The sequence below is a fragment of the Seriola aureovittata genome, chromosome 1 (genome assembly GCF_021018895.1).
Source record: "Seriola aureovittata isolate HTS-2021-v1 ecotype China chromosome 1, ASM2101889v1, whole genome shotgun sequence".
In the NCBI taxonomy this organism is placed as follows: Eukaryota; Metazoa; Chordata; class Actinopteri; order Carangiformes; family Carangidae; genus Seriola; species Seriola aureovittata.
This window is the reverse complement of record NC_079364.1, coordinates 1,446,598-1,461,304: the sequence shown is the minus strand read 5'-3', so window position 1 is coordinate 1,461,304 and position 14,707 is coordinate 1,446,598. Positions and strand designations below refer to the sequence as shown.

Genomic DNA, 14,707 nt, shown 5'->3' with positions numbered 1-14,707 from the left:
ATAGTAACACATAAAAACTACATAGTATGAAGAAGAAGCTTGGGTTAGCTTGCTGTTTTACGCTAGCTAACGCGGTGAAATAACACCATTTGACATTTTTCTAGTGACGTTAGGTACAACTGTGATATTCTCACATGACATGAGCCTTGAGATAAACCCCACCCTTCCTGTCTAAATCGGTTATCTTGGAGATGTAGTCTCTTGTAGGGCACATTGGAATGATCTAATATGACTTCATAACAAACATGGTGCGAACGTCTATAATGACACATTATACAGCAGTGACGTGGCCGTGCTATCTACACTGCCATGGTTACAAACTTACATTTACTGGAGCCAACGAATAGGTAGAAAATTACTGCTGTGCCTAAGAAACAAAAATTGTTTCACTCAAATCGTGAAACAAGGAATCTGATTGAACTGAAAACTACCCCCTTACAGCACTATCATCATCATCGATGTCTTTGCAGGCGACTCAAGCAGCTTTAAACAGGCTAAAAGGCTGAGACATTGGTGCCACCTACAGACCCAATGGAGGGAGAGCTAGTTGAAGCTGAAAAGGACTTAAGTTTATTCTTTAACATCAAATTCAACCTCATCAGACAACTAACGTTGCCTCTTAAAATTAGCAGTGTAATAAATAGAAAGAAGCTAGTTATAAACCTATTTCCAATTAGCATATTCCCCAACATGTCAAACTATTACTTTTTGACATATTCAGAAATTCCAACAGTAAATCAACAGTTTATAAACTCACACAATTAACTGAACCGTCTCAAAACGCTGCCTGTCTTCTTTATAATTAGAACTAAACCACTTGCAGCAATGTAGCTGCTTCCAGGAAACCTCCCAGGAAATAATTAGGACAAAATAAAGCATGAGCAATTTATTTCTGCTCTCACCACATTGAAAGAAAAATATTTCTGGTAGAGAAACACTGAATCCTTTACTGACATTACACCATATTACAAACAAAGTGTTGGACGTCACAAAGTCAGGACAGGTTGATGGGAAAGTGAGTGGAAAGATGACAGAATCGGGTTGAAAATGTGATGAAACAAAAATATACAGGGGATATAAATTTCTTTTTTTCAGGAAAGACGTTGGAGGGGAGCAGGAGGTCTGACAGATGAGTGGAAAAACAAAAGTGAAGGAAGCTGCAAAGGCTACTTCAGTTTTTAAAGCTGGATCACACATGAAAGTTCAGAGTTCAGTGAAGAGCAGGTACAATGAAGACAAAAGGTGTCAAAGTCTGAAAAGAAATGGAGCGAGTCCATCAGCTGTCAGTGACTCAGGTTCCTGACTTGTCTTTTTCTTTTTCATGTGAAACACCAACATTTACAGTTTGATACTGAGCCCGAACTCAGACACAAACTCCATCAGTCATGAAGTAATCTGATTCAAACACTGTGATGAACTCTGCAGTCAGTGTCGGAGGGAAAATTGGTTTAATCTGTGTCTTCTGCTGAAAAAACAGACTCCACTTCTACTGCAGGTTATTAGAGACTCACCAGCATTCTACTGCCATCTGCTGGACAGAGGAACACATGGCAGATACAGACATTTCATGTAGGAAACTACTGTTTCATGTCTTGGCTTGGCTCCTCATCTTGGCTTGTCTCCTCTTCTTCTGTCCCGTTTCCTTTTCTTTTTTCTCTCTGTCCTGACCTGACCTGTCCTTACTTACCTTACTGTACCTTACTTTACTTCATCTTACCTTACCTTACCTAACCTAACCTTACCTCACCAAACCATACCTTCCTTTACCTTACCTCACCTTACCTGACCTTACCTTACTTTACCTCATTTTACCTTACCTGACCTTACTTTACCTTACTTTACTTCACCTAACCTTTCCTTACCATACTTTACTTAACCTATACTTTACTTCACCTTACTTTACCTTACCATACTTTACTTCACCTTACCTCACCTCACCTTGCCTTACTTTACCTTACCTTACTCTACCTTACCTTACCTTACCATACTTTACTTCACCTTACCATACCTTGATTTACTTCACCTCACCTTACCTTACCTCACCTTGCCTTACTTTACTTCACCTTAGCTTACCTTACTTTACCTTACCTTACCATACCATAGTTTACTTCACCTTACCTTACCTTGCTTTACTTCACCTCACCTTACCTTACCTCACCTTGCCTTACTTTACTTCACCTTACCTTACCTTACTTTACCTTACCTTACCATACTTTACTTCACCTTACCTTACCTTACTTTACCTCACCTCACCTTACCTTACCTTACCTCACCTTGCCTTACTTTACTTCACCTTACCTTACCTTACCATACTTTACTTCACCTTACCTCACCTCACCTTACCTTACCTCACCTTGCCTTACTTTACTTCACCTTACCTTACCTTACATTACCATACTTTACTTCACCTTACCTAACCTTGCTTTACTTCACCTTATCTTACCTTACCTCACCTTGCCTTACTTTACTTCACCTTACCTTACCTTACCTTACTTTACCTTACCTTACCATACTTTACTTCACCTTACCTTACCTTGCCTTACCTTAACTAACCTTACCTTACCTTACCTCACCCTTCTCCTTGCTTTCCGCCCCAAAAGTATTACATTCATGTAGTTTGATGGCCGATGGTGCTGTGGAGGAAAGCTTCCCACCAAACTCTGGATAAGAGAATAGTTTGATATTTTTTGAAGAGCCCCACCACCCTGCTCCTTGGCAGAGCACAGAGGTCTTGGTCAGCTTGGATTCAAGCTTGCAACTTGAGTGATCAGAACAATGTTCTTGTGCATTGACTCTGAAAGAAAACAAACATTTGCGTTTCTCTCTCTGTTTTATTTTCAGCACATTTCAGATACAGCAGCTCTGCTTCGTATCAAAACAAAGGAAGTCATGTTTGACCAGTTCAAACAAAGAAACAGGCCCGAGCCTGACGCACTGATACAGGTGCAGGCTGAGCAATAACATCCTCCGACTATGATATTTCATAATCATAATTACATTTGATCATTTAAAGGAAAATTCAGTTTTTCTAACGACTCAGGACAGCAGCCGGGGAAGAGAAGCTGTGTACCTCAATCATACACAAAGGTCTGATCAAATCACTCGCTCAGATTAGAACGGTGCTGTGAAGAAAAAGCAAATGTTCATTTCCTGTGTAACATGACAGGCGCAGATTTTGAAATGGACACTATGAATTTTGACCTTCTCTTGTTACCATAGTTGCCTTCGGTCATGTGACCATAAGACAGGATGGTTTCACTGGGGATTGAACCCAGGACCTTCTGCGTGTAAAGCAGACGTGATGACCACTACACTATGGAACCACTGTGATGCAAATGCAAGATGTTAAAAGACTGAATTTTCCTTTAACGTGTCGCCCCACGAGGAAACACACAATGTGGCATAGTTGTTAAAATCCAGACCCTGCCACCGTTAAAGTTAAACTAGCACCACACGCATATTAGAAACACAAAATTGCTGCTCCCTGCAACTAAACTAAATCTAACAGAGAGCAGTGCATATCAAACCAGATATTATACATCATGATGCAGATCAATCAACAGATAGAAAGTGTGACGCTCAGTAGCCATTTATAGCAGTATGTACCTGTGGCCTGTACAGACGTTTTAATAAAGTTACTTACATAACGACAGCCAAACCAACGAGGTGGCGTGGAGGGAGGAAAGTTTGTCGTCAGTGCACGTGGTCATGTGACGGATGAAGTAAATAAGCCAGTAACACAGGATTCAGAAGAAGACCCCAAAATTAATTTTATAAATTAGAAACTGTGTTGACATGCTATATTTTCAAACTATACACAGAAAGATAAAATACAACATTTACATTATTGCTTGACATTCAGTTATGGCTAAAGTTCAGTTCATTATTTGCCAGAAATTTTTTTTTTTTTGGACTTTGGACCTCGAGAACCAATGTGGTGGGATGGAGCAGGTGGGAGGACGTGTTATTCAAAACTGGTATATCGTTTAAATATTATCCTGATGTTTTTGAATGTACCTGCTGATTTTGTTTAATGAAATATGACAAATGTACTGAGTCATTAAAATGAACAACTGCTACTGTAGAGGAATATCTTTCTGTCTTGAAGTTGAAAAATAACACGGGAAACGTACTGCGGTTGTTAAAGAGCGACAGAGTCAAGTACATCGTGGTTGGTCCGTCTCAGAGTGAGAAAACAGATGTTAAGGCTCGACCTGATGTTTCAAATTAAAAGCCCTCTGCAGAGTCACATTTACATGACTGATAACGCCTGGGTTGAAGACCAGGGTCGTATATGTAACAGCAGGCTCTGGTAAAAACAGATGCTATCGAGTTGCATTGTGTGAAATGTAGGATCCAGTGTTTTCACACTGTGACCCGCGGGGAACAAAGTCAGGATTTTGACCAATTTAAAAATCTCACGCTTGTGCGTCCTCCAGCTTTATAGAGCCCTGTAAACATTATTGATGAACAGGAAGCATCTGTTGATCAGTATCAGCCCTAGAATACCTGATTGGTTGGTTCGTCTGTCTGCATAGTTGAGTCATTCTCACCTTGGTATAGAAAACCACCCCCACCTGAAGAGCTAACACGCGATGATTGGATGTTACTAACAAACGATGTTGGAAAATCGAAGATAATGACACGAGGACACAGACGTCCATCCTGTTTCTGCAGGATGTGGTACGTTAGCTGTTTGCTAATATGTTCCTCATAAGAATGTGACTTATTGATGTACAGTATTATACCAGTGCCTCCTGTTGCTAATTTGCAGGAATAGTATTTTGCATCTCAGTCCCAGACGCTTTTTTTTTGTTTCGCATACGGAAGCCCCGAGAGGCAAGTGATTGGTTTTTTTTTGTTATCTGTCTAAACAACCCCTGAAAGGAAAGGATATTTTTTTCTGGGAAGGAAAACACTTCTTCTGCCTCTGAAAGGATTGTTTTCTCAAATGAAAAAAGAAACAAACTTGTGGCTGAGATCAGTATTACAAAAGCATCTTGTTTTATCGTGGGAAAAAAAAGTAATCTCTTCAAAACAGCCGCTCTTTTCCCCAGGAAAAAAATAATTTGCCTCTCGGTGGCTTTTTACACTGATGGAAAAAAAACAACAACATGTTTTCAGGGCTTCCGTACAGGGCTGTGTAGCAACTGGACTTTTTGTTTTAGCGCACAGCAATATTCTCTGAATTAGAATCGCTCTCTACCTTTAGTAGTAGTAGTATGAACAGGAAACAGGAAATGCTATTTTTAGTTTCCGCCAAAGACAAACTCCTCTACATTTGTTGTTCATTCAGACTGAATTATTCCGTCAGTGGTTTGGTAAGTAATGAATATTTAATGTGCTGAACATGAAAAACCTCCTGGACTTTTTCTCTGTCCAGTAAATTCCTGCAGTTCTGTGGAAAAGTGAAGCAGTGGATGATGGGTAAAAGCATTTCCTCCCAGCAGTCTGTCGTCCAAACAATGAAAATGGTTGAAACTTTACAACACACATCACACACACACACACACAGGCAGTAGATTAGATAGACAGGTATTAGTGCAACAGGTATTAATATTCTCATCACTTCACTCTGCATAGCTTCTTCGTCATGACGCAGTGTGTGTATTGCTCTTATTATTGCTTTAATTTGGGTGAACGCTGAAGTAATGTTGTTCTTTCAGTAAAATATAAACATGTAATGATGAGCAGTTCTTTCTTGGATTTGTCTCATTTCAGAGGCTGAAAATAGTCCCAAAAAAATAAACTACTTCCTCCTGAATGTTTGATTTAAAACTACAGTGAGGAGTTTTTATCCGCAGAGGAAGGAAGCGAGGAAGTGGATCATTTTTTATCTGCTGCTGATTCAACAAGGGATTTGAAGGAATGTAGAACTGATCAGTGGATTTGATTCTGGATTCATTCGTCGTGCTGCGGCCCTGAACTGAACGCCTGCACTCATGAGTCATGGCCACCAGATGGCGCTGCAGGCTCACTGCTGACTGTGAATGAACTAGCTGCTGCTTGTGTGATGCTGCTGTCACTGAGCACAGAGGCATCAGACACTCAGAGGAAGAGGAGGCTGCTGGGAGGATGGGGAGGGGGGGTTTGAACGAAATCATGGAGGATGACACACAACAAAACCAACCAGAACTGATGAATTTCTGCTGCCTGGTCAAGTCTCACCTGTGGACAGAGCTCCGGCTTCCTGACCTCGTTTTCACTGTAAATTTACAGTTACAACTTCTACAACTGTTGTTTACTTTAAAGACTACAGTACCCATGAGCCTCAGCCTCAGTCAGAGTCATTAATTTGAAACTGTATCATATTAATACGTGTCTGGAAGGTTTTTCGAGCTTGTGTTGGTTCCGTTTGTGCAGATTGATTTTCTACCTGTTTGTTCATGAGGTTTTAGGTTCATCTGACTTTGTTCTCGAGTTTCCACAGGTGACTGTTTCTGACAGATTAACACAGTCTCAAGAAAAGAAGTAATGTAATAATAAAATGTTGAGTTATCAACCGCATTGTTTGCAGCTGTTTAGGTTTCTGCCAATTAATGATCAAGTAAAAACATCCCGACAAGATGTGAACATGACGCCTGTGACCTTTAACCTGAGTGATGCATCGACAGACATCAGGAGAAATTAACAGAGACCAGCTGAGCTCATCTCAACCTCCTCCACAGAGAAACTTCCAGCCCCCCCCCCCCAGGAAGGATGGTGATGTACCAGAGTTACAGCCCTTTACACAGTTTTCTCTACAAACTTTCATTTGGTGACTTTTTGGAAATTTAACCTCTAAAACTCGGTGACTGTAAACAGTGTCTGAATACAAACCCATGTTATTCTGCCAAGCGTCATTCAAACACACAGAACTTTATTTTAAATTCTAGTGGACATCCCGCAGTTTGTAAAGATATGCTACTTCGGCACCAGCACCAGCTAGTTACCATTTCTATGGATGGATTATGAGACAAAGGGCCCTCGGGTCTGTGTCCTGTAGGTCCGCTCAGTAATCCGTCCAGGACCGGTGAGCTCACTCAGCCACAGAAGCTCAGCAGCTGAAGCTTTTTTCTCAAGGACGTGTGAATGAGTTCTGCAGTGCCACTGTTTGGACGTGAAGAGATCGTCGGTAGAAGAGGCGACGTCTCGACAATCCAGTGAAGGAAAAACAAACGGGTTTCAGTGTGAATACTGAAAGTACCTTTTAACGTCAGAGCTAGATCCGAGATCCTTGATACAAGATGTGTGTTGATGCAGGTGGAGGGAGACCACCTGACTCCTCGCTGCATCCAGGCCCAGCGAGAGGAGGAGGTGAAGAAAGACAAACTGAGGAGGAGTTCAGGTCTCTCAGTGCAAAGTGCAGCAGCCTCTGCCTCCACGAGTCCTCGTCCTCGTCCTGTCCTCTGTGTGGCTGCTCAAACCGGGCTCAGTGCGTCTGAATCCAGCAGCTCGGTGCCGGTCGGCTCTGCGGAGCGAGTGACCGCCGTTCAGTCGTCGCTCTGCAGCGTCAGTTCCAGGTCGGCGCCAAACAGCTCCTTGTAAAGAGGAGGGAAGTGCGTCCGGACGATGTCGGGGTAGACGGCTCTGAACGCCGACAGTTTCTCTGTGTGTCGACTGCACAGTGAACGCAACACTGCGACCTTACATCTGAGCTGAGGGGGAGGAGGAGGAGGAGGAAGAGGAGGAGAGGAGACGAGGAGAGGAAGGAGGAGACAAGGAGAGGAGGGGAGTAAAGGTTAGTTTATACTTTAGGCGCTGATCTTAGATACTTCAGATTACTGCAGGAAAACAACAATTCAGAAATAAACTCTGGGGCTTCAGTGTGTGTGTGTGTGTGTGTGTGTGTGTGTGTGTGTGTGTGTGGTGTGTGTGTGTGTGTGTGTGTGTGTGTGTGTGTGTTCAGATGTGTACCTTGTTCAGCACTCCATCTTCTCTGTGGTTCTTCTGCAGGACGTGTTGCAGAGCCAGCTGAGTCTTCTGCTGCAGCTTCTCCACCTGCAGCTTCTCCTGCAGCCACGACCGGTCTGCACACACACACACACACACACAAACACACACACACACACACACATTTATCTAGCAGATCACTCAGGATGACACACTGGGATAAGTGGACTGAGGTGAACCTGAGGGGAGTGACTTACCTGCTGAGAGCAGAACAAAAGCAGAGAAGAGAGCGAGCTCGTCCTCCGTCAGGTGCAGTGAACACAGGCTCTTAGCAAAGTCAAACACTGACGTGATCAGATCATCACAGCCTGGTGACACACACACACACACACACACACACACACACACACAAATTAAAATAGTGATGACCACAGAACACGTAACTACTTTGATCTTTTGAGTTTTGAGAAGAGAAAGCTGTGATGGTGTAAAAATATGATTCATATGTTTCAGAGAATTTCTGTGTGAAAGGTTTAATGAAGTGTGAGGGAGGACGTGTTTGTCGAGGTGTTAGTGGGAAAGAGGTTTGAACAATGTTCACATCCTGTGAATCTCTTCTTTTCAGTCATCACAGGACAACATCAGAGATATTATATCGTATTCACGATTTTCTAATAACACCAGTTATTAGTGTGTGTTTTCATATAGTATATACACCTGCAAATGTTCCCTCAACACCCCTGTGTGCTCAGTTTATCAGCCATAGTCTCTATACATGTTTTCTACCATGTGACCCACAGGTCCGGAGGTTCTTCCTCTGATCATAAACAGAGGAGACGTGAACAGGAGGAAAGCGTCCCTCCTCTGTCCTCACCCAGAGCTCTGAAGACGTCAGGACCTGCGAACTTCCCGTCGAAGTACACCGCGTTGTTCTGCGAGTCAAACACCCGACACATCCGCACGAAGACGACCTCCAGAGAGCCTGACGGAGAAACGCTGATGATTAATGTCTGAGGCCTAACGAATATTTAACGACTCACTGACGACTATCTGATTAATGTGATGAATCGGTCGTCGCTAATTAAAGAACATTTTCTTTTCAAACAAGGTGGTTTTAATGTGTGACGGGAAAGATTTGAAAGGTGGAAAAAAATTCTAAATGGGAAATGTACAGTGGCCCAGAGAGGTCAGCACACCGCAACCTCAGAAAACACCTTCATCTTCATCATCTTCGTCCAGGGGACACTAGAAAGGTACGCACCTTGTTCAACTTCAAAAACCACAGATGATTGGCTCGGTGTATTTGTCCATGTGTATGTGTTTCCTTAAGCTGCAGTGTGTTGAGCTCTCAGGGCCACCGTAGATACGGTTATATTGTGATCATAGAGTTTGTTTGAATTTGTAAACACACACACACACACACACACACACACACACACACACACACACACACACACACACACACGTCTGTTCCGGCTAATTAGAAAGAAGGTTCACTTCTCACAGTGGTAACTAAATGACTGTTCGGTGAATCTAAAGCATCCATCAATATATTTGATCATATTAAGAAAGGTAATGAAGCCGAGGCGTGACGGCGGCTCTCACCGGCTTTCAGCAGCACGATCTGGTCGTTCTGGCAGAGATCCATGAAGCCGTCGATGCGTTTGGCGAACTCCACCACGTACTGGATGGCCTCGGTGATCTTCACGGCGCAGAGCTGCCACATCGCCTCCCGCGGCTGCACAGGGAGAGAGGGAAGACACGTGAGACCTTGAGACCTCGTGTGGGACGTACGACGGAGGAACAGGAGCAACATTAAGAGGCTGTGAACTCACCTTGCTCTGGTAGCTCTCCACCTCGTCCTGCAGGAAGCTCTGCCAGCTCATCTGCTGCAGCTCCTCCCTCAGGTACTGACACGTCTCCAGGTGAGACTTGGAGATGATCTGAGCCAGGTGGTCTGAGACAAAGAGACAACAACAGGTGTTCATCAAACCGTCACTATCAGTCGAACCTCCCGACAGCGTGTTTCATACATCCGGCGTATCGTGGCTCGTATCTTCGGTCCTCCAGTTCAAATGTTTCCACTGTTTGAAACTTTGTCAACAAATAGTTTGTGTGTCTGTGCAGCTCAGATCAGAAACGTACAGTAATTACTGTTCTGTTCAGCTCCTCTGTGCTGCTGCTGCTAATTGTTCCACAGACCAAAACAACACAAGGTACAAAGACACGTCCAGCTGATACAACTGTTGTTTGGATCAGGGGCTTTTGGGGGGGGGGCAGTTATTACGATAAATGCTTTTGTCAAAGAAAAAGAAATCTCCAGGGAGAATAAAAAGATGATATCCCCCAACGAGCGCCCTGCTACGTCCCAATTGGCCCTAATTAACAGACAGCTAATTACCACACAGAGATTTTAATGAGCTCTGAAGATGAGTTTCTAACCTCCTGCTATTTTAAACCACCTCTCTCCCTCTGTTTGCCCCACAGTTCTCTCTCTCTCTCTTCTTCTTTTGTTTCTAACTCTTCTTTGTGCTTTCTTATTCCGTCTCTCTTCTTCTTCTTCTTCTTCACCTCTTTCAAGATGTTTCCTCATCTTCTCTCTGTTTGTTTTTCCCTCCAGCTCTGTACAACCTTCTGCCGTACGGTGGAAGTTTGAATGTTTTGCAGCCAGGAGAGGATCCAGAGCTCAGAGAGGGAATCAGACCTGTAACCAGGGCTCGGCTCTCTGAGCCGCTGTCCTGGGATTTACTCAAATAAGAACAATCTGTGAATATGCAAATAACACAGCGCTCTGTGTAGGAAACTTTTCTTTCTCCTCTTCAGATGATCCTCTCTGTGTTTTTACCCAGAAGCCCCTCCACACATGCTGCCGTTCAGACTTTCACATTAACGCTCCTCACGGCTTCATTCAGACACAGTTTGTAATTGAAACCTTAATTAATGAATAAATCCAATATCTTTGAGATAGAGCGAGTTCTACTGAATGACAAGACGTTATTGTGGAGTTGGGAATATTTAATTAAATTAAATAAAAAACTTGGGCCGATATTTGATAATATCGAATATCGTGATATTTCCCGTCATATGCAATATTTTAATATTTTTCATAACATCAAAAAGAAATAGAAAGTGTGTGCATGTATTTCTCACCGAGCTCGGCCATGGACACGGGGGGCGACGCGTCCCCGTTGCTGAAGGAGCAGTACGGGAAGAAGCCGTTACTGGAGTCGTAGTCGCACAGCGGCTCCGGTTTGATGCCGTTAATATCCAGTCCTGATTGGTCCGGAGATGGCTGGATGTCCAGGTAGAACGCACCTCCTCCTCTTCTTCCTCCTCCTTCACCTCCTTCACCTCCAGAGTCCGCCTGTGTGTGGAGGAGAAGGTCAGCACACAGACTGCAGGTAATTCAGTTCACTTTGTGCACAAGGCTGTAAAGGAAACAAACCACAAACCTTAGACGACACTGATCCTCCTTCGGGGGAGTTCTGCTCCATGTAGCCCCCCAGGTCATCAGGCAGCTCCGTGAGGCCGCTGGAGGACAGGCCGTAGTGGGGGGACAGCGGCTCGGCCTCTGCGGGGCTCGGGCTGCCGAGGCTGGGGTGGGACAGGAGGAGGGGGCCCTGCTGCTGCTGCTGCTGCTGCTGCTGCTGGAGACGGTGTTTCTGGACCTCAGCGTACAAACTGTCCCGCTGCTTCTTGGACATGCGACCGAACTTCACCGCTGAGGGAGAGGAGAGCACGTTAGGACAGAGCTTGGCTAGCTGTTTCCCTCCGCCTACAGTCTTTACGCTAAGCTAAGCTAACAACATCCTGACTCCAGCTCTGGACTGGTCTATGTCTCTCTTCTTGTTAACGAACCGGTTCTACAGACTGTCTCCTCCTGCTAACAGGTCACACAGATCCTCCTGTAGGCGTCATTTCAAACTGCTGACCACCAGATGTTTCTGCAGGTGTGTGTTTGTGTTTATAGGTTTGTGATGTGTGTGTGTGTGTGTGTGTGTGTGTCTCACCGTCTCGGGACATGCCCACAGCCAGACATTTCTGCAGACGGCAGTGCTGGCAGCGGTTTCGGCTGGTGCGGTCGATCAGACAGTTCTTCTGGCGAGGACAGGAGTAGGCGGCGTTACTCTGCTGACTCCGTCTGAAGAAACCCTGAGACACGAGGGAACAGTGACGTCAGTGACGACACTCCTTCTATCACGTTACAGGTTCCTTGACTCGCTTTGCACTCTCTACCATCCTCTACCCAGAATCCCCAGCCTCTACCATCCCATCAGTCCCTCTCTCTCTCTCTCTCTCTCTCTCTCTCTCTCTCTCGTTTGTACAAAGATAAATCTCCATCAGCTGCTCGTTGGCTGTGAAATGAGCCTCCAGCTGCTGACAGCTGGAGCGGCGGCAACAGCTGCAGCAGCTGATCACACCAGCTTGTTTGGGAGTTGCTCGAACAGGAGAAGGTTTCCTGAGCCAAACGACTGTGACTGATGGTCGACGCCAAACGACCAACGCTTCCCCTGAGACTCAGACAGTGGACGGACCACAGGCGTGGGACAGACAGAGACGCTGCCAGAGAGTGAAGATCACATCGATGGTGACCAGAGGAAAATAATGTTGTGAGTTTTGACAAACAATGAAACTATTCAACCCTGGATCACGTTTGATGAAATCGATTGTTGCTTTCTAAGATGCTCAAGTACTTTGTTAAAGTTAAGGACAGAACTTCAGGAGAGTTTTGTTGTAGCTTCAGTCGCTTGTTTAGAACTTTAGAAACGATTGAAAGATGTTTGTGGTTCAATCAAAGAGTCATGTCGCCTCTAAACTCCTCACGTGGTTTCAGATAAATAACTCTCAGAGCTCAACGCACTGCAGTTTAAGAAAACAAACGAGTGTGTTGAGCTCTCCGGGCCACCGTACAAATGATCCAATATTTCAGGGGGCTTACCTTGCAGCCCTCGCAGGTGATCACTCCGTAGTGGATCCCTGAAGATTTGTCTCCGCAGATCTTACAGGGAATGATTTCAATCTGAGCTGCAGAGAGAAAAATAACAACAACCGACCGTCAGAGTCACAGAAACACACTCACAACATCTGAACATCTGTCAGCAGCTGCATCAGGAACAAACAGGCGGGTTTGAACTGAGGTGATCTCTGGCAGAGGCTGTGAGGTTTTGCTCCGCCTCGACATCAGAATGTGATTAAAGCAGGTCAGAGATCAGTGATCAGTAAACTGTCGGCCGCTCTGCACAAGAGAGTCAAATGAAATCTCCATGACAACATGAGGCGGTGAAGGTCGACCTCTGAGTCAATTCACAAATTAAATTTATATAAACAACACAAACAAGATTGAAGCAAAACACAAGTTTCAAATGCTGTATTTAAAAACAGATATAAAAATCAATCTATAATAAACGTTACATGAACTTTTGATATTCAAAATATTTGATTATGTATTTTCCAACTCCGTTTCCATGTCGACAGATTAATCTCCCATTGTTTTAATTCTTCATGTGTTTCTCATTGTTCGACATGAAAAGACCAGATCAGCTGGTGTTGGTTTGATGCTGCTTGTCACAGTTTGAAGGGGTTTTGTTGCTGAGCTGCAGAACTCTGCTCCCGTGTCGGAGCGTGACGACGTTAAAGCTTCAGGACCTGGTGTCGCAGCGTCGACGGTTCGTCAGCAGCTCAGACTGAAAACACACCGACCGACCGAACGTGTTCATACACTCAGCAGTTTGAAACAGTGACAGCTCGGCTCTGAGCGGCTAAATTTAGAAGAGGGAAGTTATGTAAGGGTGGAGCCACATGAGCACACACACACACACTCAAACACACACTCAAACACACACTCAAACACACACTGTTACTACACATTAAAAACAAGGTGTAGAGACAGAGCGAAGGAACGATCGTCTCTCAGCTGTTTGTCCTTGAAACAGAAACACTTTAATCTTTTATTCTTTTTATAAATCTGTTCCTGGATCAGATCTATTCTGTTTATTGAACTACATGAAAAACAAAGACGGGATAAAAACCTCCTCAGTTTGGGTTTGAATGTGAGAAAACTGCAGGTTTTGAAGAGCCACATCCTGCCCATGAAAATCTGTTTTTTATCAGACTGAAACTGAAACTTTTGTTCACAAACCACACCACAACATACCAGTATAGGTTTGTTATCGATGTATTATAATAAATCAAAACTTCATTATGAGACGATACTGAAATGCTGCCTGTGTGTGTGCAACTACCCAACAACAGCAGTCACAGTGACGGACCGGTGTCATGCTGCTATCACCTGGACATTTTCAGTCTTAAGAGACGTGACATGTGCTCCAGTGACCTGTGTCCTCAAACATCAAAGTGCCGCACAGGTTAAAGCACTGAAGCTCCTCTCACATAAAAAGTCATAAGACAATAAAATAAAAATCGCCTGCTGCAGGTATGAACCACCTCACTCTGGATATTAGTCATGTCAGCATCTGCAAACTTCCTGCAAGCTTAGTATTAAAACGAAGCAGACAGCTGCTGCAGACCAGACGTCTTCTGTTAGAGCAGAAGTTTCAAATGTTCAAAACTGGACTAAAATGTTTATGATTTTCATTTTCAGTCGAAATAAAATGTTTTTCGTTAAAAAAAAACGGACCACAAATAAAAAAAGTTGACAAAAAATGATTAAAACCAACAGATAATTTTATTCTTAAATGTAGTACATCCTCTCTCTCTCCCTCTCTGTCCCTGTGTGTCTCGGTGTCTCTCGCCCTCCCTCACTGAGAGACTGGCCACCTGACCCAGTGAATGAGGATCTGGATGATCCTCGGTTGAACCACAGCAGGAGTCAGAT

The 14,707-nt window shown here is 44.1% G+C and overlaps 1 protein-coding gene and 1 non-coding gene across 3 annotated transcripts in view; both read right to left on the bottom strand.

The window, feature by feature from the left end:
- Positions 1–2,811: 2,811 nt before the first annotated feature.
- The window catches only part of LOC130167202 (nuclear receptor ROR-alpha A-like), a 69,609-nt gene continuing 57,713 nt past the window's right edge, over positions 2,812–14,707 (bottom strand). For both annotated transcript variants that reach the window (XM_056373170.1, XM_056373176.1), the window contains 10 exons: positions 12,812–12,897; positions 11,883–12,024; positions 11,325–11,593; positions 11,023–11,236; positions 9,708–9,829; positions 9,478–9,610; positions 8,747–8,854; positions 8,130–8,240; positions 7,897–8,009; positions 2,812–7,637 (listed from right to left, as the gene is read on the bottom strand). In XM_056373170.1, the coding sequence (XP_056229145.1) occupies positions 7,473–7,637; positions 7,897–8,009; positions 8,130–8,240; positions 8,747–8,854; positions 9,478–9,610; positions 9,708–9,829; positions 11,023–11,236; positions 11,325–11,593; positions 11,883–12,024; positions 12,812–12,897 (1,463 nt within the window). In that variant the 3' untranslated portion in view covers positions 2,812–7,472. The remainder of the gene's footprint in view (positions 7,638–7,896; positions 8,010–8,129; positions 8,241–8,746; positions 8,855–9,477; positions 9,611–9,707; positions 9,830–11,022; positions 11,237–11,324; positions 11,594–11,882; positions 12,025–12,811; positions 12,898–14,707) is intronic.
- trnav-uac (transfer RNA valine (anticodon UAC)) lies at positions 3,251–3,323 on the bottom strand. The gene has a single exon. It is a non-coding gene; the product is annotated as a tRNA-Val (tRNA).